This window comes from Sus scrofa, chromosome 1, assembly GCF_054392235.1.
Source record: "Sus scrofa isolate SSC_HxYL_T2T_F1_AM1 chromosome 1, Sscrofa_HxYL_maternal_Yorkshire_Landrace_v2.0, whole genome shotgun sequence".
NCBI classification, from domain to species: Eukaryota; Metazoa; Chordata; class Mammalia; order Artiodactyla; family Suidae; genus Sus; species Sus scrofa.
The window spans coordinates 249063202-249089018 of record NC_139383.1 but is presented as its reverse complement, the minus strand read 5'-3'; the positions used below and the strand labels follow the sequence as shown (position 1 = coordinate 249089018).

The 25817-nt window shown below is 48.0% G+C and overlaps 1 protein-coding gene across 8 annotated transcripts in view; it reads left to right on the top strand.

The window, feature by feature from the left end:
* The window catches only part of FBXO10 (F-box protein 10), a 96507-nt gene extending 83849 nt beyond the window's left edge, over positions 1–12658 (top strand). For 2 of the 8 annotated variants that reach the window (XR_014824094.1, XR_002336813.2), the window contains exons 6-11: positions 1261–1331; positions 2936–3088; positions 4099–4368; positions 6271–6584; positions 7641–7867; positions 10879–12658. Coding sequence is in view for 3 of the 8 variants with exons in the window: in XM_084989949.1 (XP_084846075.1) it covers positions 1261–1331; positions 2936–3088; positions 4099–4368; positions 6271–6584; positions 7686–7867; positions 10879–11053 (1165 nt within the window). In the remaining 5 variants the exon portion in view is untranslated. Of the gene's footprint in view, positions 1–1260; positions 1332–2935; positions 3089–4098; positions 4369–6182; positions 6585–7640; positions 7868–10878 lie in introns of all 8 variants that reach the window. The other 6 variants (XM_084989949.1, XM_021066152.2, XR_014824097.1 and 3 more) reach the window with 5 other exon arrangements.
* Positions 12659–25817: the final 13159 nt, after the last annotated feature.

Sequence of the window (25817 nt, the reverse complement as noted above, 5' to 3'; positions counted from 1 at the left end):
AGCCATGCATTTGCTGCTATGGCATGGCTCTGAGAAACATGGATGTGTGGATGAGGCATGCCCTAGCCCGGAGCCTGCATCTAACCCTGAATTCCAGAAATCTGGAGTAACCATCAGCTGATTGCGTCATCGCCACATCAAAGCAGATGCTTCAGATCTGTCTGAGAAAAAACAGAGTGTTTTGTTTTGTTTTGCTTTGCTTTTTAGGACCGCACCTGCAGCCTATGGAGGTTCCCAGGCTAGGGATCGAATCAGAGCTACAGCTGCCAGCCTACACCACAGCCACAGCCACGCAGGATCCTTAACCCAGCTGTGTCTGTGACCTACACAACAGCTCATGGCAAGGCTGAATCCCCGACCCACTGAGTGAGGCCAGGGATCAAACCCACATCCTTGGAGTTCCCATCATGGCTCAGTGGTTAACGGATCCGATGGCTAGGAACCATGGGGTGGTGGGTTCGATCCCTGGCCTTGCTCAGCGGGTTAAGGATCCGGCGTTGCCCTCAGCTGTGGTGTAGGTTGCAGATGCGGCTCGGATCCCAAGTTGCTGTGGCTCTGGCGTAGGCTGGCGGCTCCACCTCCCATTGGACCCCTAGCCTGGGAACCTCCATATGCCGCAGGTGCGGCCCTAAAAAAAAATCTGGTTTTCTTTTTGACAACACATGTGATTGTTTTATGTTTTGATTCAGTGGATAGGTGATGGAGTTAACAGAAAAGAAGGTAAAGAGTAGCTGTTAGATACAAACAGAAGCTGGTAGGCTTGTTACAGGCAGGGTCTGATTCAGGCTGTGGACACAGATCGCTCCCAGACAAGCGTAACACAACCTCCTAGGAATTCTTGACACCACTAAAACTTTACCTGTCATCATGCACAATGATGACATTCGTGTTTCTAAAGCTCCCTGGTGGCATGGAGGGTTAAGGATCGGGTATTGTCACCACAGCGTCTCAGGTTGCTACTGTGACATAGGTTTGATCCCTAGCCTGGGAACTTCCACATGCTGCAGGCATGGCCAAAAAAACCACCCTGGTGTTTCTATGTGGATAATGGTCCAGAGAGGCTGCAGGGACATGGACATCCTTGTGGGTCAGTGGTAACAAGGTTGCTAACTGCCTGGCATCTGGGGCTTGAGGAGGTGCTTCATGCCCCTGTGGACCTGAGCCTTCTGGGAAGCCCACAAAAGGAAGCCCCCTTGATGGGCCTTGTCTTTGATCCATGACATGGGTCTGGTCTCAACTTTTTGTCTTCTTCCATTCTAGCCGGAACCACATTTTCAGGGGCCATGCGGCCGGCATAGCTGTGAACGAGAACGGCAGAGGCCTCATCACAGGTAGGAGAGGAATTGCCTGGAGCTGCGGCCGGCCAGGCAACCCCAGCCAAGCCCTGGCTTCCTACCAGCCCCATCCTTCACCTCAACAGACTGGCTTCCATGACAGTGGGTGGCACCCAGGGATGCCAACTCCATGCACTGGCCATGCTTATCAGGCAGGGGAGGGGGTGTCTGCTCCTTGCCAGCCTGGTGCTTACAGGATCTGAATGAACGGCTCACATGACAGTCAGAAACTTTTAGGCGGCACAAACCATCTGAATCCCTCCTCTTGGCTTTTGCTGCTCTGACAACCCATCCCCACTTCCCTCTGCCTGGCCAACTCCTGCTCATCCTTCGAGTCTGAGCCCGAGTGTCACTTCCTCAGGGAAGCCCACCCTGACCTCCCGTCATACATATACACACTGACTGTACCCAGTAGGCTTGCAGGATATTTTACTTCATTTCCTGTGACCTGGTTAATGTCAGTCTCCTGTGCTGTGTTCTGGAAGGCAGGGATCAGGTCTGTCTGGTACATCCGTGTAGACATACAGCCCAGAGCATAGGCATACCTGGGGCATTAAAGAGATCCAGTAAATATTGGGCCAGTGAATCCGCTTGACTGAATCCAGCCTTCCTTCATTTATCAGACACTTTTTGAGCACACACTGTACACAGGAGTTGGGGATACAGCCGTGAACAAAGCAGATAGGATTTCTGCTGTCAGGAACTGATTTTTAGGAAGCAAAAAAAAAAAAACATATATTGCTTTTCAAGAAAAGTCTTATCTGAGGGGGACAAGTGCTCTACAGATAATTAAAATAAGGTGATAGGGGAACTGTGTGGGTTTTTAGGATTATATGGTCGGGGCAGGCCTTGCTGAGCAGGTGACATGTAAGCCAGAAGCTGGGTGATGGGAAAGAGCCCAGGAAAGGAGCCAGGACTCCACCTGAGGCCACCTGTGGGCACAGCCCTGGTGGGCATGCCTGAGCACAGAGGCCACTCACGTAACTGCAGTGTGGGCAGAGTGAGGGGTGAGCAGTATGGGATGGGGTCCCAGAGGCAGGAGGGGCCCTGTCACACACGGTCTCATGAGCCATGACCGTCTCGTCACAGGAGGCTGAGTCTGCCCTGCCACGGTGCCAGGGCAGCAGTGTCCCAGGACGCCCCTTCTACCTTGAGACTCTTCAGCCCCCTCACTCCCAGAGACAGAGAGGATGGGGGAGGGAGGCTGAGGACAAGCGAGCGCCTCCCTGGGCCTGAGGGCATTGGCTGGATTCTGCTTCAAGCCCTCTTGAGGACAGCCCCCCAGGACAGACAGCCCTGCCTGGCCTTGACTGAGGGACTTTAAAGCCAGTTTATTCCTGATCATCAGTCCTCCAGGCTGCTCGGCACAGTGGATACTGGGGCTATAGGAGAGCAGGAGACAAACACAAACCTTGCCTTTGGGGAAAGCAGACAGCAGAGAAGTCCCTGGAAAGTCAAAACGCCAGACAAGAGTCACGGTGCTGCCGCTGACAGGGGAGGACCTAGGGATCCTTCCGCACTTGCCTTTCTATAGGCTGTCCGGGCCCTTGTTGCCATCACTGGAGGTGGCCCTTCACTCTCTTCTCCGCCTCTTTGTATAGAAAATGTCATCCGAGAGAATCAGTGGGGAGGTGTGGACATCCGCCGAGGAGGGGTCCCCGCCCTCAGGAGCAACCTCATCTGCTTCGGCTATTCTGATGGCGTGGTTGTGGGGGATGAAGGCAAAGGCCTGATAGAAGGAAACACCATCTACGGTGAGGGGCGTGTTGCCAGGGGAAGCGGTTGGGCCCCAGACCCGCCTGGGGGCAGGAAGCCCAGGTCCATCTCCAGTTGTGGGTGCTGAGAAAGTTTCCACCTTCCCCTGGGCCTCAAAGACCCAGTTGTTCATTTGAAGGTCACAGCCTCACAGCCCCGCTCAGAGGCATGAGCCTCTCATAAGTTACCTTCTAATCCAAACTGACCCCATGGGGTCCGCAAAGCAGAGCGCTTTATCCTCGCCTAAAATGGCACAAGGCTGGGGTGGATCTTATTTAAGGACAGGGCCACTTCTGACACATGGGCATCTAACTCCTCTTATCCTTTCTTTTGATCCAGAAAACTAAATAGATAATGAGAGAAATCGGGCAATCATAGAAAGGAGAGTGTTTGCACTCATTCTGTGACTTTGGGCAGAGCCTCGATCTCTCTGGACTGCATCTCTAATAATAATCATAGCTGACCTACTTTCAGGCGCGAGACTCTTGCTAGGCCCTTTATATGCATGATCACATTTAATCCTCATGACTGCCTTCTGAGGTAGGTACAGCTCTTCAGTCCATCTTAAAGGTGAGGAAACTCAGGCACAGAGAGGCTCAATAACCTGCCGAAGGTCACACAGCTAAGATGTAGTAGGGCTGGGACTCAAACTGAGACCACCTTCCTCTCTGTGGAGGGTGGGCTGGGCTAGATGGGCACGGCACGGAGGGACCTGTGGCACTACCACCATGGGCCTGTGTGCTTTGGATCTGGAAGTGCGGCCTTGACAGCTCCCAGAGCACTTCTCTCCCATGGACTGATTCTAGTTGTGGGACTGACCTGTTATTACCCCTCCTGTATGAAGGAGAAGCCTGCACCCGGGCCCTCACGTGCCTTGTCCAAGGCCATGTGCAAATCAGGGACTCTGTCTCCCAAGCCAGGGTCTTCTCTGCTTCCCCTCTCAGGGAGACACTGGGTGCTGCCTCACCCGTCTCTCGGCATCAGTGACGGGCTCCTTTCCCTGTCCCAGCGAATAAGGGCTGTGGCGTGTGGATGATGTCGTCCAGCCTGCCCCACGTCACCAGCAACCACGTCAGCTACAATGGCCTGTACGGACTGGCAGTGTTCAGCCAGAAGGATGGCTCTGGGGAGTTCCCTGGAGGCCACGGGGCCCAGGAGAACTTCAGCGAGGACGGCGATGCCATCCTCTGGGAGCCGGAGCCGGAGAAGGATGACGACCCGCTGCGGCGGCCCGTCACAGTAGCTCTGATTGAGTCCAACAGTGTGAATCACAATGGAGGTGAGCGTCTCTCCTCGCAGCTCCTGCTCCAAACCCCCCCTGCTCTCTTCATCACCCTCAGGCCCTTCCAGCCTGGTACCCCAGCCCCCTGGACTTGACTCCGTTCTTTTCTGCCCCAGCCCCCACCCCATGCCGCCTTTCTCATTCTATTTCTCTAGCCTGCAGTTCCCTTTCTCCCGTTCACACAGCCCAAACAACTCGGAGCTCAGCGCCCCCTGCGCCTGCGCCCAGCCCTCCCCCTCCGTCACTCCCTCCTTCACCTGTGCCCTCCCCCAGGCCCTGGGGCTGCTGGGACTGTATTTGGCTCTGCGGCTGTTTCATCAACTCTGACAGGCTGTGAACTTGAGGCAAGGTATTGAATCCCACTCCTGTCAGTTCCCCCGGCACACACCTGGCATATGTGTTTCCCATCAAATTCTGAGATGCACATTTTGCACACGCTTGCACATTTCTGATGAGATGCCTCTTGCAGTTGACGGCAGATCATGGTTTAATTAGCAATGTTGTTTTCTTTCTTAGAGCTACAGAAAATATTTAAAATCCATGTTATCTTAATCTTGATAAAAATGATAGTAGGTATTTATTGAATTGGGAAAAAAATAATATTGTGGAATTTTTCTAACTCTAGGGCTCCCCCTGCCGACCAGGGCAGAGTCCATCCTTTTCTTTGTGTGCCATCTGCTGAGATCACAGGTTCCCTTCCCGTCTATCCTTGGTAGAACAGTGGTGTCTCCAATGAAACTTATTTCCTGGCTTTGCAGCTTGTGAAAAAAAAAATTTTTTTTTTGTATTTTTTTTTGGAAGGTTAAACATTTGCGTAAATGTTAAATATATTTGGTTTATTGCCGTAAACAGTTTAGGACCAATTCAAAACAAAACGCCTCCAGGGCTCCTGAACCTGGCTGAAGAGCAGAATCACTTCCAGGGGGCTGATGGAGCAAGGCTTGTTAAAGATGTTCTTGGGCCCTAGTAAGCTCATTACCCTGGGAGTGGCAGAGGCAGGGGGCTGGCTAGCCAGTGGCCCCAGCCTACTTATCCGGAAAATGAGTTTTGTCCCCTCCACCTGTGGAGTTCAGGGTTTCCTCCACCTGGCCATGCTGTCCAGTCGGACAAACAAAGCCACATCAATTCATAAATACTTGATGTATTTTTACTGTTCTCAACCAAGTCAGGAGAAGCAACAGGCAGGGGGCATCAAAAGCTTCGTGCCTGCAAGCTCACAGCCTAGACTGCTCCCATATGACCCCATAGTCGTTGCCCTCCACACCCTCCTCCAACCGCTGCCCCAGGCCTCTTGCTCCTGAGGTGGGTGGATGTCACCACTGTGGAGTCCTCTTCCTCACCCTTGGTCCACCTGCCATGCTGCTTCTTCCTGTCCAAGTCGTGCCGCTCCAAGCCTGCTTCGTGCTCGTTTTCCACAAGCACATAGTATCTCTAAGAAATTTCTTAAGAAAATTTTCCAAAACAGTACTGAGGCAGATCCTAGCTCAGAATGGGAAGAGGAACAAAACAGATTTCTAGCAGGTGGGTCTGTCTGTTAAAAGGCAGAATGGGCAGCCTTGAGCAGGTAGTGAGCGCCCCCCCTTACACATGCAGAAAGGGTAGGATGAGGGTGCTACAGGAGGCATTCCAGAGCAGGACGAAAGCTGAAGGAGTCTTCTCACATGTTTCCCTGACCACTTTCATGAGGACTTGGTCCAGGAAGAACAGAGTTTTCTTGCTGTTGCTTTTGTCATCAGCGTGGAAGGTGTAACCTCCAAGGGCTGGCTCTGTGCGTGCCACCTCTCCTCCCCCGCCTTCTCTTGGGTGCACAGGTCTAGGAAGTCTTTTCCTGCTCATGTTGTCAGCACTGACCTTGGGACCCCCCGTACTTTCTCTGCTCCCCTGTCACTGCACCCGTAGCCTCAGGACTCTATGTCCAGAGCAGTGAGGCGCTGCACGTCATCACCAATGTGATCCATGCCAACGGGGACAGAGGCATCACTGTGGCCCAGAGCAGCCAGCTCACCCGCATGGCCAACAACAGCATCTCCTGCAATCGCCAGAGTGGGGTCAAGGTCGAGGCCCAGTGCAAGGTGGAGCTACGGGGCAATGGTATCTATGACAACAGGGGCCACGGCATCATCACCAAGGGTGACAGCACCGTCGTCATTGAAAATGACATCATTGGCAACCGGGGCAGCGGGCTCCAGCTGCTGCCCACATCCGACACAAAGGTGTGTGTGTATGTGTGATGTGTGTGCAACTCAGGGCACAGCCCTGGGAGAGCCCTCGTGCCCTCCCTGCTGAGCGGAAGCATGAGCTCTCAGCACTCTGCAAGGGTGCTGCCAAAACCCAGCCTGGGAGGTGCAGGTGGGTCTTCATGCAGGAGGAGCCATATGAGCTGGGCTCTGAAAGGCAAACAAGAGTTGCGGGCAGGAAGCTGGGGTGGGGGTGCCACCCAAGGCATTTTTTTGTGGTCTTCAGGGCAAGATTAGGGCTATTTTAGCTCTCTTCCCCTAAGAAAGTAATTTCATACAGGATTGTAGTATGTGCTTAATGAGGGAAGAAGTCTTGTCTCAGGGCCTTTGCACACTCTTCCCTGTATAACTGGAGTAGCCTTCTCCCCCCTTTCCTACGGCCTGGCTGTCACCTCCAGGAAGCCCTCCCTGCCCCTCTAGGCTGTTTGAGGTACCCCTCCTCTGGACCCCTGCTAAGGTGCTCGGGCCCACCCGTAGGCTTCCCACGGTGCTCTGCGTCTGGTCCTTCGCCTGGTTCTCTTCCCCATGGGATGGTGAGCTCTGAGCTCCCTTTTTACACAGCACTGAGCTGGGTGCCAGAGTGTCAACACTGAGCCAGCTCCAGCCCCTGACCTTGTGAAATTACAGTCCCAAAGCCTCTCTTTGGCTTTGTGGCTCCATGAGTCAGTGACTTAGACAAGGAGTGAAGAATTCCTTGGTTTTACATCCAAGTTCTGTGGGAGCAGAGGAAGGGAGAGGAGGGCTTGCTCTTGCCTCAGTTGGGTCACCAGGGGCCCAAGCCTCTGGCCCCACCTGCCTTTCTGCCAGGCCCTCACACATGGCTCCTCCTTCCTGGGATAACTCTTCCCGGCTCTGTACCCAATAAACTCCTATAGCTTACCCATCACCTCCTCCAGGAAGCCATCCCTGGTTCCCTCTGGGCTAGTCTCAATAGCCCTTCCCTGAGCTCCCATGGCTCCGTGCTGACCTATTTAGCATGATCTTACCCCTCAGTTTTATAACTGGTGATTCACTTACTGGCTCCCCTACCAGTCTAGGAGTCCCTGAGGTGTGACAAGCTCTGGCTGCCTCTCCCAGGTAATAAAGAACCGGATCCATTCATTCCGGGCCTATGGCATTGCAGTGCAAGGCCACGCCAAGGCTCTGGTGCAGGAGAACATCATCTTCCAGGGCAAGAGCAACAAGACCATCTTTCAGCAGATTCCCAGCAACCAAGAATGCATCGTGCAAAACAACAAGTTCTTGGTCTTCAAGAAAAAGTAAGTGCGGGGGTTGCCCAAGCCCATTTGCTAGAACCGCAGGGAGTTCACTGGGGAAGCCAGGCCAGTGACTGCAGCTGCCCTTGCTTCCTGGTTCTGCCAGCTTTCGACTCTGATCAGATAAAGGCCTGTGCTTGGGCTTTGGGTCAGGCCTGGGCTGAGGATCTGAACCTGGGCATAAGCTTTACGAGTCAGGGGTGGGAGTTCCCTTCATGGAGCAGTGGTTAGTTAATGAATCCGACTAGGAACCATGAGGTGGCAGGTTCGGTCCCTGGCCTTGCTCAGTGGGTTAAGGACCCGGCATTGCGTGAGCTGCAGTGTAGGTCCCAGATGCTGCTTGGATCCCGAGTTGCTGTGGCTCTGGCGTAGGCTGGCGGCTACAGCTCTGATTTGACCCCTAGCCTGGGAACCATCATATGCTGTGGGTGCGGCCCCAGAAAAAGGCCAAAAAAAAAAAAAAAAAAAAAAAAAAACCCAAAAAACAACAACAACAAAAGAGTCAGGGGTGGAGTTCCCATAGGGGCTCAGGTGAAATAAATCCGACTAGGAACCAGGAGGTGGCAGGTTCAATCCCTGGCCTCGCAGAGTGGGTTAAGGATATGGCGTTGCTGTGAGCTGTGGTGTAGGTCTCAGATGCTGCTCGGAGCCCAAGTTGCTGTGACTCTGGCATAGGCCGGCAGCTATAGCTCTGATTCGACCCCTAGCCTAGGAACTTCCACATGCTGCCGGTGCGTCCCTAAAAAGCCAAAAAAAGAAAAAAAGAGTCAGTGATATGTCGTTTCAAATCTCACCTCTGTTAGTTACTAGCTGTGTGACCTTGGGGAAGTTAGTTAACACCTCTGAGCCTTGGTAAAATACAGTTAATAATGGCTTTGTAACACCAATTTAAGATAAGGTCATATTACCTAGCAGCATGTCTGAGTGTTAAGTGCTGCTGCCCCTTTTGTCCCTTGTTTTTCGTATTTCTGCCTCAGTGTAGTTGCTTCTCACTCACCATCCCCCTCCTTTTTGTCCTTCCCTGTTCCCCATGTTGACGACATCGCCATCCATGCTGTGCTGGCAGCAAAACCTTTGCCTCTCCTTCATTCAGTTACCAGGTCCACCTGATTCTGCTTCTAAAATGTTTGTGTCCCTGGCCCCTCCTCTTCCCAACTGCCTCCACCCTGGTTCAGGTCAGCACCCCTCACCTTGCCCCATGGCCCCTGTCACCAGTACAGCCGTTTCAGTTTACGGATGGACTCTGTGCTGATTGGTTGCAAGTTTGCAATACTGGTTGTAAAAATAATGATTACTGCCATGGTTGGAGGTAGCACTCTGCCCTGTTCATCCCTCTGTCCCGTCGTAGCAGCTTCCTGCCCAGTTCCCCTGCCCCGTCAGCCACCCTGGACGCTGCAGGCTGTCCTCTGTGTCCTGCCAGAGTAATCTTTCTAAATCAGCTCTGGTCAGGTCATATGCATGGTCAGAAACCTTGGATGGAGCCTCTCTTTCTAGAGTAATCATTTCTGCTCTTGTTGTTGTTGTTACGTCCTTTCTCAGTGAAAAATATCTTTTGAGGAAACCCCCCAGAAAGTATAAGTAGAAATTCTACCATTTTCTTCCCATATCTCAACAGGTTATATTGCAAATTCCCCGGGGTCCAATCCCTCCTCCCGCTTTGGAGACCCGAGGGTACAGGGTACAGCCAGACCTGTCAGCACCATGCACTGCCTGCTCCTAACTTCCTGTTTCTTCCTCACCCTTTCTCAGGAGCTCACTCTGCTGCCAGAAACAATGCTTGCAATTCTTTGAACATAGTCCCCAGGCTTTTACTGACCCCACAGTAGCCAACCTCTGACTCTACCCACACTTTTATAGTCCTACTCATGGTATTATCATAAAAGTAGAGAGAAGGAGTTTGCTTTGGCGTTCAGTGGTTAACAAATCTGACTAGGATCCATGGAGGATGCAGATTTGATCCCTGGCCTCACTAGTGGGTTAAGGATCTGGTGTTGCCATGAGCTGTGGTGTAGGCCAGCAGCTGAGCTCCGATTTGACCCCTAGCCTGGGAACTTCCATATGCTGCAGGTGCGGCCCTAAAACAAAACAAAACAAGAGAAGACATGGTTACTGACTTAAGAAATTTAGAATTTGATGTTTGTAAGAGACAGTTCCTTGTAACTTAAGACAGAAAGCCCTCATCAAAGCTTCACTATCCTTTGATTTGTCCCAAGGCTTCATCATCTCAAGAGGTCAAGAGACTGGAAAGCCAGCAGTTTCTATCCCCCCATGGATTTGCATTTTCCAGAATGTCATATAAAAGAAATAATACAGTCTGCAATCTTTGGCATCTGGCTTTATTTTTTTGCTTTTTGGGGCATATGGAGGTTCCCAGGCTAGGAGTTGAATCAGAGCTGTAGCTGCCAGCCTACATCACAGCCACGCCAGATCCTTAACCCACTGAGCGAGGCCAGGTAGGAAACCGGCAACCTCATGGTTCCTAGTCGGATTTGTTTCCACTGCGCCACGATGGGAACTCCTAAATCTGGCTTCTTACCCTTAACCCAGTGCATTTGGGGTTCACTTGTGGTATTCATTCTTTTTGTCGCTGAGTGGTGCTCGGTTGTACAGATGTACCACATGGTTTATCCATTCATCAGCTGAAGGATATTTAGGTAGTTTCTAGACTTGGGTGATTATGAATAAAGCTGGTCTAACGCCGAGGGTCATACATCTGGAAAAAAAGTTGAGGGTGGGGGAATGAAAGAAAAAAACAAAAGCCACTGGTCTTATCTAGATCCTTGTTTAAAGGTGGGGAACCAGGACAAGAAGGAATTAGTCCAAGGTTACATGCAGAACTGAGGGGAGAGCTTGAACTAGAATTACATGTCCTTCTGCTCTCACTTAAGTAGAGATGCAACCTCCCTAGATTTAAACACCTGGACCCAGTGATCTTGAGGCAAAGATGCGGTTGTGCAGGGCATTCAGCACATGCTCTAGACGCTCAGAGTTCCCTCTCATTTTTGCACCTCCAGGTCTGACACGTGGCGCCTTGTGAACCCACCAGCCCGGCCTCACCTTGAAAACTCTCTCCGAGGCCCCTCTGCTGCCCACAGTGGGCAGAAGGTGACAGCCATGGCGACCAGGATCACCGCCCACGTGGAAGGTGGCTACCACAGCAAACGCAGCATCTTCTGCACGATCCTGTGAGAGTGGAGAGCCACAGGGTGGGGCAGCTCAGGGGCTGTCTGAAGATTCCAGAAGCAAGCACATGCCCTGCTCTCAGGCTCGGGCCCTGCCCACCGAGCTATGAGGCTGCAGCCTCCAGGATGGAAGTAGCTCTTGTGAAGGCGCTGGGCTCCTCCGTCCTCTTAGCACCACCCGGAAAAAAATAGGCCCCCGAGTCTTCTGCGGACTGAGCACAAGGTACCTCCAAAACCTTCAGCAGGAGGAACTTGACATTATTTTTCAAGGAGAAAATGGAAACAGAAGGTGGTGGGTCCCCAGGCCCTCCCTCGAGCTCTCGTAGAGTGTATGAAGAGCTAGGGGGAAGCAAGACGGAGACGGTGGGCAGGGGTCTCCGGTTAAGGTACAGGGAGCTGTACTTTATACACCAAACCCCGCCTCTGCTCAGGGAAGAACGGCTTTCATTCTAAGGGAAGAAAGTGATTCTAGTGAGAGGCGGAAAGAGCCCCCTAACTCTCCCCATTCCCAGACCTCGTCCTCAAGCCTCTGGGGACACGGCCACACCCTCCCTGCTGGCTGCAAGATGGGAGGAGTTGGGTTTGGTTTCTCTCAGACATGGAGGGGGCTTGGGACAGGCTGCCCCCGGGATGACAGGGACATACTGGAAACAGGAGGGCATGGGTGGAGGCAGCTTCCCCACAGCGCTGGGCTGGGTGGTGTGGGCAGCCAACTCCACTCTCCCCTCCAGTTGCTCCCAAACTCAGGAGGAGGTAAGCAGGCTCAGTGCCTGCCGCACCGAGGATTTAAATCCCACAAGCACACCCGAACCAGCCGCCCTCCTGGGCCCTACACCGGTGGCGATGGATGTGCCCCAGGCCCCCATCTGTGTCCACGTTCTCATGGATGCTGACCTGCCTTTACCGACCCTCCCGTGGTTTCCCACTCTGTGCCTTGGCTCACGCTCTCCCCTCTTCCAGGCGCGCCCTCCTTGCCAGCCGCACACACCCAAGTTCTCCCATCCTTCCAGGCTTGACACTGGACACCCTCCAGATGCACTGCTCCCCCTCCTCTGCCTCCTGTTCCACTCTCCTGCCCTGAGCTCCCTGAGGGTCACCATCTGTGTCCCCAGACCAGGGCCAGGGCTGAGGTAGCAGCCTGAGTGAGGAGAGGAGAAAGGGTTGTGCTGAACCAAACTGTGAATGTGTCAAAGTTCCAGGGCCAGGCAGGTTCAGACCCGCTGCTCAAGGAATGAAGCCTGATGCAGGCCCGGCTGAGCCAGAACAGTCCCCAGCCCTTCGCTCAGGGCCTCACCAGCCTGGTAGCATCGTTGTCCTGCACCTCACAGCTGGCTTTCCAGGCTGGTTCTGCCAGGGCCCCCGGTGCTGCTCTCCCAGGTGGGGAAGGGTGGGGGCTCGTGGGAGCTGGGAGCATGGGCTGCTTCCCTGAGGACTTTGAGCACAAGAGCATGGGCCTCTCTCCCCCCATCACTGTCCTTTGCACTTTTCTGTGGCCCCAGTGTGAGTCGCTGTACAAGATGCTGCCTTTTGATATTTTGTAAGAAATGACTTTTCTGTGAACCAAGTGCTTATGAAAATTTCAGTAACCAAAATAAAATTCTATATTTTAAAAGAGGCACTTTTGGGGGACTTTTCCTGGGTCTGGGTCTATGCGAAGGTTCCTGTGCACTAGATGCTGTCCCATCACTGCGCCACCTCCCCCAGGCACCACTGCTTCCCCTGAAAGAGACAGGAGACCCCGGGCCATCTTGTCCACTCAGCCTCTTCCCACAGATTCCGAATCCCAAGGTCTGTATCCTCGAGCATCAGTCAGGGACTGCAGTTGCAGTCCTGCATGCCCTGTGGGTTTGGTGAATGTCAACAGCGAAGTCCCTCGTGTGGGTAGCTTGATGGTCTGCAAAGGGTTTTCAGATCCATGGCCACATTTTCTCCAGCTTCAGTCACTCAGCATCTTATTGTTTTTGCTATATCCTTATGTCAGTTGAGAACAAAGTGCTTAAATGTTTTTAAATCCTATTTTATAGGAGTTCCCATTGTGTCATAGCGGTTCATGAAAGCAACTAGTATCCGTGAGGATACAGGTTTGATCCCTGGCCCTTGCTCAGTAGGTTAAGGATCTGGCATTGCCGTGAGGTCTGGTGTAGGTCGCAGATGCGGCTCGAATCCCAAGTTGCTGTGGCTTAGCCCAATGACTACAGCTCTGATTTGATCTCTAGCCTGGGAACTGCCATGTGCCATGGGCGCGTCCCTAAAAACCAAAAAAAAAAAAAAAAACCCAAAAAAACCTTACCAGATGGGTAATGATATTATGTCTACTGGCTCATTAATGTCCATAGTTTATTCAGATTTCCTTAGTCATTACCTAGCGTCCTTTTTCCATCCCAGGATCCTATACAAGAACACTTAACCAAAAAGAAATGTTTAGGAGTTCCTTTTGGGATATAGTGGAAACGAATCCAACTAGTAACCATGAGGATACAAGTTTAAGCCCTGGCCTCATTCAGTAGATCTGGCATAGCCATGAGCTGTGGCACAGGCCGGCAGCTGTAGCTCCAATTCAACCCCTAGCCTGGGAACTTCCATATGCTTTTGGTGCAGCCCTGAAAAAAAAAAAAAAAAGATAAAAGTTTACAATTACATAACTACTATAAGTGAAAAGCTAGTGGTCTTAAAATACACTATTATAATGAAAATATCCACAGATTTACAAGCAAATAAACCAAATATTTGAGGGTTCCTCTTGTGGCTCAGTGGATTAAGAACCTGACTAATATCCATGAAGATGCATGTTCCATCCCTGGCCTCACTCGGTGGGTTAAGGATCCAGCATTGTCACAAGTTGTGGCATAGGTCACAGATGTCACTTGGATCTGGGGTTGCTGTGGCTGTGGTGTAGGCTGGCATCTACAGCTCCAATTTGGCTCCTAGCCCAGGAACTTCTATAGGCTGTGGATGCGGCCATAAAAAGGAAAAAACAAACATCTGGGGGAAATTTGTTACTGCAGTTAATTAGCATAACCTCATAGAGGCTCATATACTTCCAATGTCACTAAAATCATCTTAAACCCCACATCCCATCAACAGTATATTAAGCACTGACTTGGTGAGGTTACTGCCCCTTCTTTACCGAAGGAATTGAATTCTGAGTGCTGATGCCTACCAAGGCCCAGAAGGTGAAAGATCCCTACCAAATGTTAAGCACTTGTAGGCAGAGAGGTGTGAGTGGGGCTGTGACCTAGGGCTTCTGTAACAGCAGCCGGGACACACACACAGCCCATCTTCTGCCAAGTCATCTGAAGGCAGAGTGGGAGGAACACAGAACACCCAGCTCATGCTAGCTCTTCTGTGGCTAGGGAAGACTGCTCTGCAGTAGCCTGCACTGGGTGAGGGTGCAGGACTGGCTCTCCCACACAGCAGGCCAGACCTGCCCAAGACAACCTATTCCATCTGATTATTGTTTCCTTAATTACGCCCAAATCTATGTCCCTGGCTAAATCCTACCCAATACTTCAAGATCTTACTTCATCACCGTTCTATGGACCCCCTTCCCTGATCTCTTCAGATCTTAGTCACGTGCTCCATGCTCCCACCTGTGTTATCCCCATGGTGGCACCAAATCCTCTGCATGGAAAGTCTGTTCATTTGTTTGATCCTCCCTCTTCCCTTATGGCCTGTGAGGTCAAGCCTCGCTGATCCTCTATACCCAACACAGAGCAAACTCACTAAATGCTTGAAGCATGGATGGAGAGACAAGGATACATACCCAACCCCATTCTTAGTATCACTACCTTCTGGAGTCCCCCAAGGACGTCTATTCTCTGTCTGGAAACAACAAGTACCTACTATATAGTGCAGGGAACTATATTCAATTATCTTGTAATAACCTATAATGGTAAAAAATCTAAATCTATACACACACACACGTGTGTATAACTGAATTAAACTTTGCTGTACACCTAAAACACTGTCACTCAACTATATTTCAACTTAAAAAAAAAAAAGGACCAAATACAACTTCATCATCCAAGCCTCCAAGTCCTGCTGAGGCCACCACCCCCTGTAACCACAGGAGGTCCTGACTACAGGGAGTGGTGGGTGGGTGTGGTGTGGCCAGAACACTTAAGAGCCAGTTGGGTCTTAGAAGAGCACCTGAGCCTACACTGTCCTCGGCAGCAGCCCTGGGCCCACCTTCTTCCCCACTTCCTCCCAAGAGCACAGATAGGCTCTTCTCTGAATGGTTCCTCTTGGAGGACTCACACGGGGTCTGCTGGGCTTGTTCCAAACCTGAGTAGTCTCCCAATAAGAACGCGCTCATCCCACCAGTTCTTTTTCTCCCATCCATTGTGATTTTTTTCTTCCCCTTTTTGCCTTTTCTAGGGCCGCTCCCGCGGCATATGGAGGTTCCCAGGCTAGGGGTCGAATCAGAGCTGTAGATGCTGGCCAATGCCAGAGCCACAGCAACTCAGGATCCGAGCCGCGTCTGCAACCTACACCACAGCTCACAGCAACGCTGGATCCTTAACCCACTGAGCAAGGCCAGGGACCGAACCCGCAACCTCATGGTTCCTAGTCAGATTTGTTAACCACTGAGCCACGACAGGAACTCCTCATCCACTGTGATTATCATCCTTTCTAAATGAAGTCAAGCCTAGCGTGGCCCTCTGGTGTAGTCACAACACAACTGTCACCACTGCTCAGAAAGCAGTTCTTGCCTCCGTGTGGCCAAAGATCCCGTCTGTCTTGTCAGGATGCTATTTCACTTCTTGGTTTGGGCCCATCATTCATGTCATCTACCCATCTCCTTGGATAAAAGGCCAATTCCAGGGCTAAAGCAGGGAAAGTACAAGACAGCTAGAATATCTTGTGCCAGAAATTATGGAGGCACGCTTAAAATGATGAAGATACAGGAGCTAGCTTGAAAGAGCTCAGGACAAATATAGTACAATCTGAGCATCAAGATAAATGATAATAACAACATTCACAGAATAAGAATCTAAGAGTCCATAATGATAATTAAATGAAAAAAAATAATGAAAAGAAAGCATCTGCTTATACAAGAATACCTTGGGAGTTAGAAAAATCACTCACCATTTTGAAGCCATCTTAGTAACTGATTCTGCCAAAATCATCAATCAAGGCTAAAATTCAGTGATAGAAGTTTGATGAGGAACAGGATATTTTCAGGCTTAAAGTGTATTTCCACAAATTACTTAAAAATTACAAAAAGAGAGAAGAGAGACAGGATTAGGATGGCAGAATAGAAGGATTGGAGCTCAACTTCTCTCCTAAAAACAACAAAATTCACAACTAAAGACTGAACACTCTTCACCCAAATGGACCGGAAACCTTAAAAAAGATATCCTACTCCAGAAGAAAAAGAGGAGGACACATCAAGAGGTAGGAGGGGCAATTTCACGATATAAACAACCCCATACCTTCCTGGGTGGGAAGCTCCACAGACTGGAAATTTATTGGTTCACAGAGACTCACCTACAGGAGTGAGAGTTCTGAGCCCCACATCAAACTCTCACGTGTGGGGATCTGGAGCGGGGAGAAAGCCCTGGAGCATCTGGCATTGAAGGCCAGTTGGGCTTGTGCACAGGTGCTCCACGGGACTGGGAGAAACGGAGACCCCATTCTTAAAAGGCGCACACAGATGTTCATGTGCACTGGGTCCCAGGGCAAAGCAAAGTCTCCATGGGAATCTGGGTCAAACCTGACAGCAGTTCTTGGAGGACATCTGGGAAAACGGGTGAACGTGGCTTGTTGTGAGGGAAGGACACTGGAAGCAAAGCTCTCGGGAATATTCAGCAGCAGTGCCTTTCTCTGGAGGTGGCCATTTTGGGAAAATCTGGCCCCACCTGTCAATCAGCACTGAGAAGCCCCAGGGCAAACAACAATCCAGGTGGGATCACAGCCCCTCCCCTCAGTAAACAGGCTACCTAAAGACCTCTCAGGCACACAGCTGCCTCTAATCCCATCCAGAGACTAAGCCCCACCCACCAGAGGGATTAGAATCAGCTCCACCTACCAGGGGGCAGGCATCAGCCCCTCCCATCAGGAAGCCTACAGCAAGCCCCCCATACCGACTTCAGCCACAGGGGAGCAGACATCAGAAGTAAGAAAGGCTATAACTCTTATTAACTGTAAAAAGGTCACCACACCAAAAACCTATAGAAATGAAAAGACAGAAAACTATAACTCAGATGAGGGAGAAAGGAAAAACCCCGGAAAAACAGCTAAGCGAGGAGGAGATTCTTAGCCTCCAGGAAAAAGACTTTAGACTGTTGATGCTGAAGATGATGCAAGACATTGGAAACAAACTGGAGGAAAAGATGGATAACTTACAAGAAACAGCAAAGAGATATAAGATATAAAACTTAAACAAGAAGAGATGCAAAATACAATAACTGAAGTAAAAAACTCACTAGAGGCAGCTAACAGCAGAATACACGAGGCAGAAGAACGAATAAGCAAGGCGGAGGACAGATTAGTGGAAATTACAGATGCAGAACAGAAAAGAGAAAAAAGACTGAAAAGAAATGAAGAGTCTCAGAGAACTCTGGGACAATGTTAAACGCACCAACATCTGTATTATAGAGGTGCCAGAAGGAGAAGAGAGAGAGAGAGAAGGAGACAGAAAAAATATTCCAAGAGATAACAGCCGAAAACTTCCCTAACATGGGGAAAGGAATCACTCACTCAAATCCAGGAAGCACAACGAGTACCATATAAAATAAACCCAAGGAGGAACACCCCGAGACACATATTAATCAAACTGACCAAAATTAAAGACAGAGAAAATCTTGAAAGCAGCTAGGGAAAAGAAACAAATAACATACAAGGGAACCCCAATAAGGCTATCGGCAGATTTTTCAACAGAAACTTTGCAGGCCAGAAGGGAGTGGCATGATATACTTAATGTGATGAAAGGAAAAAACCTCCAACCAAGACTACTCTACCCAGCAAGGCTCTCATTCACATTTGAAGGAGAAGTCAAAACCTTTACAGATAAGCAAAAGCTGAGAGAATTCAGCAACACTAAACCAGCCTTACAACAAATACTAAAGGAACTTCTATAGGCAGTAAAGAACATGAGAAGAAGAAAAAAGAGCAGCAAAAACAAATCCAAAGCAATTAATAAAATGGCAATAAGAACATACATATCAATAATTACCTTAAATGTGAATGGACTAAACGCCCCAACCAAAAGACATAGACTTGCTGAATGGATACAAAAACAAGACCCATATATATGCTGTCGTCAAGAGACCCACTTCACTTCTAGGGACATATACAAATTGAAAGTGAGAGGATGGAAGAAAATATTTCATGCAAATGGGGATCAAAGGAATGCTGGAGTAGCAATACTCATATCAGACAAAATAGACTTTAAAATGAAGAATATTTTAAGGGACAAAGAAGGACATTACATAATGATCAAAGGATCAATCCAAGAAGATGATACAACAATTTTAAATATCTATGCACCCAACACAGGTTCACCACAATATATAAGGCAACTACTAACAACCTTAAAAGGAGGAATCAGAGTTCCTGTCGTGGTGCAGTGGGTAACGAATCCGACTAGGAACCATGAGGTTGTGGGTTCGATCCCTGCCCTTGCTCAGTGGGTTAAGGATCCGGCGTTGCTGTGAGCTGTGGTGTAGGTCACAGATGCGGCTCGGATCCTGCGTTGCTGTGGCTCTGGCGTAGGCTGGCGGCTACAGCTCCAATTAGACCCCTAACTTGGGAAACTCCATATGCTGTGGGAGCAGCCCAAGAAATAGCAAAAAGACAATAAAAAAAGAAAGGAGGAATCAACAATAACACAGTCATAGCGGGGGACTTTAACACCCCACTTACAGCAATGGACAGATCAACCAGACAGAAAATCAATAAGGAAACAGAGGCCCTGAATGATGCATTAAACCAGATGGACTTAATAGATATTTATAGGACATTTCATCCAAAAGCAACAGAATACACACTCTTCTCAAGTGCACATGGAACATTCTCTAAGACTGATCACATCCTGGGCTACAAATCCAACCTCAGTACCTTTAAGAAAACTGAAATCATATTAAGCATCTTTTCTGACCACAACACTATACGACTGGAAATCAACAAGAAAAAAACTGCAAAAAACACAAACACATGCAGACTAAACAACATGCTACTAAACAACCAATGGATCACTGAAGGAATCAAAGAGGAAATTAAAAAAATACCTAGCAGCAAATGACAACGAAGACACAACACTCCAAAACCTATGGATGCAGCAAAAGCTGTTCTAAGAGGGAAGCTTATAGCAATACAAGCCCACTTCAGGAAACAAGAAAAAGCTCAAATAAACAAGCTAACTTTACATCTAAAGCAGCTCGAGAGAGAACAGACAAGACCTAAAGTTAGTAGAAGGAAAGATATCATAAAGATCAAAGCAGAAATCACTGAAATAGAAACAAAGAAAACCATAGAAAAGATCAATGAAACGAAAAGCTGATTCTTTGAAAAGATCAACAGAATTGATAAACCCCTAGCCAGACTTATCAAACAAAAAAAGGAGAAGACTCAAATCAATAAAATTAGAAATGAAAAAGGAGAAGGAACAACAGACATCACAGAAATACAAAGGATCATAAGAGACTACTATATGCAACTATATGCCAATAAAATGGAAAACCTAGAAGAAATGGACAAATTCTTAGAAAAATACAATATTCCAAGACTAAACCAAGATGAAATAGAAAAGATGAATGGACCAATCACAAGAACTGAAATTGAAACTGTGATTTAAAAACTTCCAACAAACAAAAGTCCAGGACCAGATGGCTTCACAGGCGAATTCTATCAAACATTTGGAGAAGAGCTAACACCTCTCCTTCTGAAACTATTTCAAAAAATTGCAGAGGAAGGGATACTCCCAAACTCATTCTATGAGGCCACCATCACCCTGGTACCAAAGCCAGACAAAGAGTCCACAAAAAAAGAAAACTATAGGCCAGTTTCACTGATGAACGTCAATGCAAAAATCCTCAACAAAATACTAGCAAACCAAATCCAACAATACATTAAAAGGATTATACATCATGATCATGGGGGATTTATCCCAGGGATGCAAGGGTTCTTCAATATCCGCAAATCCATCAGTGTGATACACCACATTAACAAACTGAAGAATAAAAACCATATGATCCTCTCAATAGACTCGGAAAAAGCCTTTGACAAAACCCAACACCCATTTCTGATAAAAACCCTTCAGAAAGTGGGCATAACAGGAACCTACCTCAACATAATAAAGCCCATATACGACAAACCCACAGCAAACATTCTCAATGGTGAAAAGCTGAAAGAATTCCCGCTGAGATCAGGAACAAGACAAGGATGTCCGCTTTTGCCACTACTCTTCAACATAGTTCTGGAAGTCCTAGCCACAGCAATCAGATAAGTAAAAGAAATAAAAGGAATCCAAATTGGAAAGGAAGAAGTAAAACTATCCCTATTTGCAGATGACATGATACTATACCTAGAGAATCCTAAAGACTCTACCAGAAAACTGTTAGAGCTCATCCACGAATTTGGCAAAGTTGCAGGATACAAAATCAATACACAGAAATCGATGGTATTTCTATACACTAACAATGAAAGAGCAGAAAAGGAAATTAGGGAAGCAATCCTGTTTACCATCACATCCAAAAGAATAAAATATCTAGGAGTAAACCTACCTAAAGAGACAAAAGACCTGTACTCTGAAAACTATAAGACACTGATGAAAGAAATCAAAGATAACACAAACAGATGGAAAGATATACCATGCTCGTGGATTGGAAGAGTTAATATTATCAAAATGACTATACTACCTAAGGCAATCTACAGATTCAATGCAATCCCTATCAAATTACCAAGGACATTTTTCACAGAACTTGAACAAAATATTTTAAAGTTTGTTTGGAAGCACAAAAGACCCAGGATAGCCAAAGACATCCTGAAAAAGAAAAATGGAGCTGGAGGATTCAGGCTCCCGGACTTCAGACTATACTACAAAGCAACAGTCATCAAAACCGCATGGTACTGGCACAAAGACAGAAATATAGATCAGTGGAACAGGATAGAAAGCCCAGAATTAAACCCATGCATCTACAGCCAACTAATCTGTGACAAAGGAGGCAAGAATATACAATGGAGAAAGGACAGCCCCTTCAGTAAGTGGTGCTGGGAAAACTGGACAGCCACATGGAAAAGAATGAAATAAGAACACTCCCTAACACCATACACAAAAATAAACTCCAGATGGATTAAAGACCTAGATATAAGACCAGACATTATAAAACTCTTAGAGGAAAACATAGGCCAAACACTCTCTGACATAAGCGACAGCAACATCTTCTCAGATCCACCTCTCAGAGTATTGACAACAAAAACAAAAATAAACAAATGGGACCTAATCAAACTTCAAAGTTTCTGCACAGCAAAGGAAACCCTAAACAACACAAAAAGACAACCCACAGAATGGGAGAAAATCTTTGCAAGTGATTCAACTGACAAGGGATTAATCTCCAAAATTTATATACAACTTCTGTAGCTCCATACCAAAAAAACAAACAAGCCTATCAAAAAATGGGCAGAAACAGACAATTCTCCAAAGAAGACATACAGATGGCCGAGAAACATGAAAAGATATTTAACGTAACTCATCATTAGAAAGATGCAAATCAAAACCACTCCGAGGTACCACCTTACACAGCCAGAATGGCCATCATCAAAAAGTCTACAAACAATAAGTGCTAGAGAGGGTGTGGAGAAAAAGGAACACTAGTGCACTGCTGGTGGGATTGTAAATTGGTGCAACCACAGTGGAAAGCAGTATGGAGATTCCTCAGAAAACTAAACACAGAACTACCATTTGATCCAGCAATCCCACTCCTGGGCATCTATCCAGAGAAAACCACGACTCACAAAGACACATGTACTCCAATGTTCATTGCAGCACTATTTACAATAGCCAAAACATGGAAACAACCTAAATGTCCATCAACAGAGGAGTGGATCAAGAAGATGTGGTACATATACACAGTGGAATATTACTCAGCCATTAAAAGGAACGAAATACCAGCATTTTTTACAACATGGATGGACCTAGAAACTATCATGTTAAGTGAAGTCAGCCATACAATGAGACACCAACATCAAATGCTTTCACTGACATGTGGAATCTGAAAAAAGGACAGACTGAACTTCTTTGCAGAACAGATGCTGACTCACAGACATTGAAAAACTTATGGTCTCTGGAGGAGACAGTTTGGGGGGTGGGGGGATGTGCTTGGGCTGTGGGATGGAAATCCTGTGAAATCAGATTGTTATGATCATTATACAACTACAGATGTGATAAATTCATTTGAGTAATTAAAAAAAAAAAAAAAAAGATGAAACCCAGAGAGATGAGGCACTTCCCAGGAGGTCTCAGAAAATGAGACACCAGCACCCCCCCTCCAGCCAGCCCCACCCATCTTCTGATATGTGTCCTAAAGGGAAAAGTGCTGTAGTTGCATAAATCAATGTATTGGTGGGAAAAAAAAATTACAAAAAGAAAAAATAGTAACTTCGCAGCAGAGAGAGCATTAACCTCAACCAAGTAGTGAAAGTTAACATCTGCAAGAACTAGATAAACCAACATCACATGCCTCTATGATGCACTTGGGTCATAGCATCGTGTCTGTGAATTCCTTGCCGGGAAACATATATCCTCAAACTAATCCTAAGGAAACACCAGACAAACCCAAATCGAGGAATACCCTACAAAATAGCTGACTTTACTCTTCAAAATGTCAAGGTTAAGAAAGGTAAAGATGGAGGAACTGTTTTAGACTAAATAACACCAAAGATGTGTGACTGGTGGAGCGCCCATTGTGGTACAGCAGAAACAAATCTGACTAGTATCCATGAGGATATGGGTTCAATCCCTGGCCTCGCTCCATGGGTTAAGGATCCAGCATTGCTGTGGCTGTGGCATAGGCCGGCAGCTGTAGCTCCGATTCAACCCCTAGCCTGGGAACTTGCATATGCTGCTAGTGCAGCACTAAAAAGCAAAAAAAAAAAAAAAAAAGTCTGATTGGCAAAATGTCAAAATGAGCTGTGGGCTATAGATACCAGTATTGTATCATTGCTCTAGTTCCTGCTTTTGTTAAGTGTGATGCACTTACGGAAGAGAAAGTCCTCATTCTTAGGAATAAAAGGACAACAAACGAACAGTTGGACAATCTGGGTCAAGGATACAGAGTTCTTTGTACCATTCGTGCAACTATTTTCTAAGTATGACTATATCAAAATCAAGTTCTTACAAGGAGACACTTGAAAGAATTTTACCTAATTAGCTATCTCCAGGTTGGGCCCTCTGCAAGTACGGTAAATACATTTTCTTAGACCTCATTGCTGTTAAGTGTCCCATGGGTCAGGACCACAGAGACTTGCCTCCAGCAAACAGACTTCATTTTGTTAACACCCGTAAGTTAAGATTATTTCAGAGTTCCTGTCATCAGGCACAGTGGTTAACAAATGCAACTAGGAACAACGAGGGTGCAGGTTCGGTCCCTGCCCTTGCTCAGTGGGTCAAGGATCTGGCGTTGCCGTGAGCTGTGGTGTAGGTCACAGACGTGGCTCGGGTCCGAGTTGCTGTGGCTCTGGCATAGGCCGGTGGCTACAGCTCCAATTCAACCTCTAGCCTGGGAACCTCCACGTGCCACAGGAGTGGCCCAAGAAATAGCAAAAAAAAAAAAAAAAGATTATTCCACTGCAAATCTTATGAAGGGTACAGGCATCTAGCCCATAGTCTCTTTTTCTTCAAAGAGTCTCTTTTTCTTCAAGCGACGTTATGGCAAATAACTTGGTGGGATCGAGGAATGCTCTTTGAATGTACTAGTAAGTGAGTGGGTTTGTAGAGCTAGGAAAAAACCTAGCATGATCCCACTATTCTTTTACTGCCCAGGAAAGAAGGTGCAGCTCATGGACGACACTCCACAAACACTGTCGCTTATACATCAGGGGCGTCGAGCTAGGCGCCTTCCCTGGACTTGTTGAAAAGGGCCGTCTTTTGAGTCGTCCAACCTACAGACCCCTTGATGTACAGAAACCTGCTTTGCAGTCAACCTCTGGGACTGTATCACCTACACCCAGTGAAGTTCACCCAGGACAAGTATACAGCTGACGCTTGGACCATGCAGGGCTTAAGGGCACTCAGCCTCTGCGCAACTGAAAACCTGCGTATAGTTTACGTCGGCCCTCTGTATCGGAGGTTCCCTATCTGTGTGGTATGTGGTATTTATTATCGAAACAAATCCATATATAAAGTGGACACAGGCAGTTCAAATCCATGTTGTTCCAAGGTCAACTGTGTATTTACCATCCAGGCTTTTCCCCATCAAATACCCCTCTATGCCTGAGTGACTGAAGACAGGCTGCTTCCCCACTAGGACAGATGCTGTTCAGAGGCCAGGTCACATGCTCTCATCTCATCTTTGCTGGAAATTAAGCCTCCAAGTGTCAAAACCATCAGAATCTAAAAAGTATTCATGAAAACCCATAGGCACATTACGAATTCTTTTCCCAGAGACAGATCAGGATGCTATTTTTTCCTCAAAGTCACGTACTTGATTTTCTCAACGGCTGAGATAAAAGAAAAACAAGCAGCATTTACCTTTCCTGCTCGCATCTCTGCTGGAGGGAGATCAAGTATGCTACAAGTGCCCATGACCCAGGATCAGACACAAATGGGGACAAGTCAGACAAGAGCATGGAAAATGTGCACTTTAGGCCTGGCCTTGCCACAGAAGTGGCTCTAATAACTGCATCCTAGCACTCAAAGCAATACCAGGACACCTGTCCCAGATGAGCCATCCAAGACCCACTTGTACCGTGTCTTCCCTAACCAATGGCCTAGCTGCTGTGTAAACATCCTCCTGTGTCATTTTCAGAGAGCTGGATTCTTTTTAATCATACATGACTGACAGTGTCCATTTCTGCAGTACAGCAAAGTGACCCAGTTATACATATATATACATTCTTTTTCTCACATTATCTTCCATTGTGTTCTATCACAAGTGACTGGATATAGTTCCCTGTGCTATATAGCAGGAGAGAGAGCTGGATTCTGTCTGCCTTCCTCCACTGCTCCAGGCCTCCAGCATAAGCACCACAGACCTCAGCTGCTCCCACTGCCTCAGAAGAGCTTGAAGAGCTGAGTCTGAGCATTAGCCACATACCTAAGTCTCCGCATGTCACAGCCTTTTCCTCACAGGGCCCCTCTGGACGCAGACTTGACCATCGGCCCTGTACCAGGCAAGGCTGGTGGCTGTCAGCATCCCTTCCCATCTGCTTCTGGTATGGCTTCCTGTAACTAGAGCCTGGAGAGCTGAAACCTACTTCCAAAACACCCCTGCTGCTAGGATTCTAGATGCGAATTAGGTTCCTATGTATGTTCTCAAAGAAAAGGAAGCAAGACGGAGGCCAGCCTTTTGATCTTTTGGCTGTTTGTGCTGACAGGCAAGGAGGGGGAAGGAAGCGTGGGTGCTGAACCAGCATTCCAATATCACATTACCGGCCTCATGAATTCAAGAAGCAGTTGAATCCACATTGTTTCATGAATTCAAGTAGCTCCTTCATGCCTGGCCGGCCACTCCAGCCGTGCTCTTCAATGCCGCAGTTTCAGTGGCAACCTCCTGTTTCCCACTCCTGCAGCCCTTTATCCATGTATTAAACTCCTTTCTCCTTAAGAATAT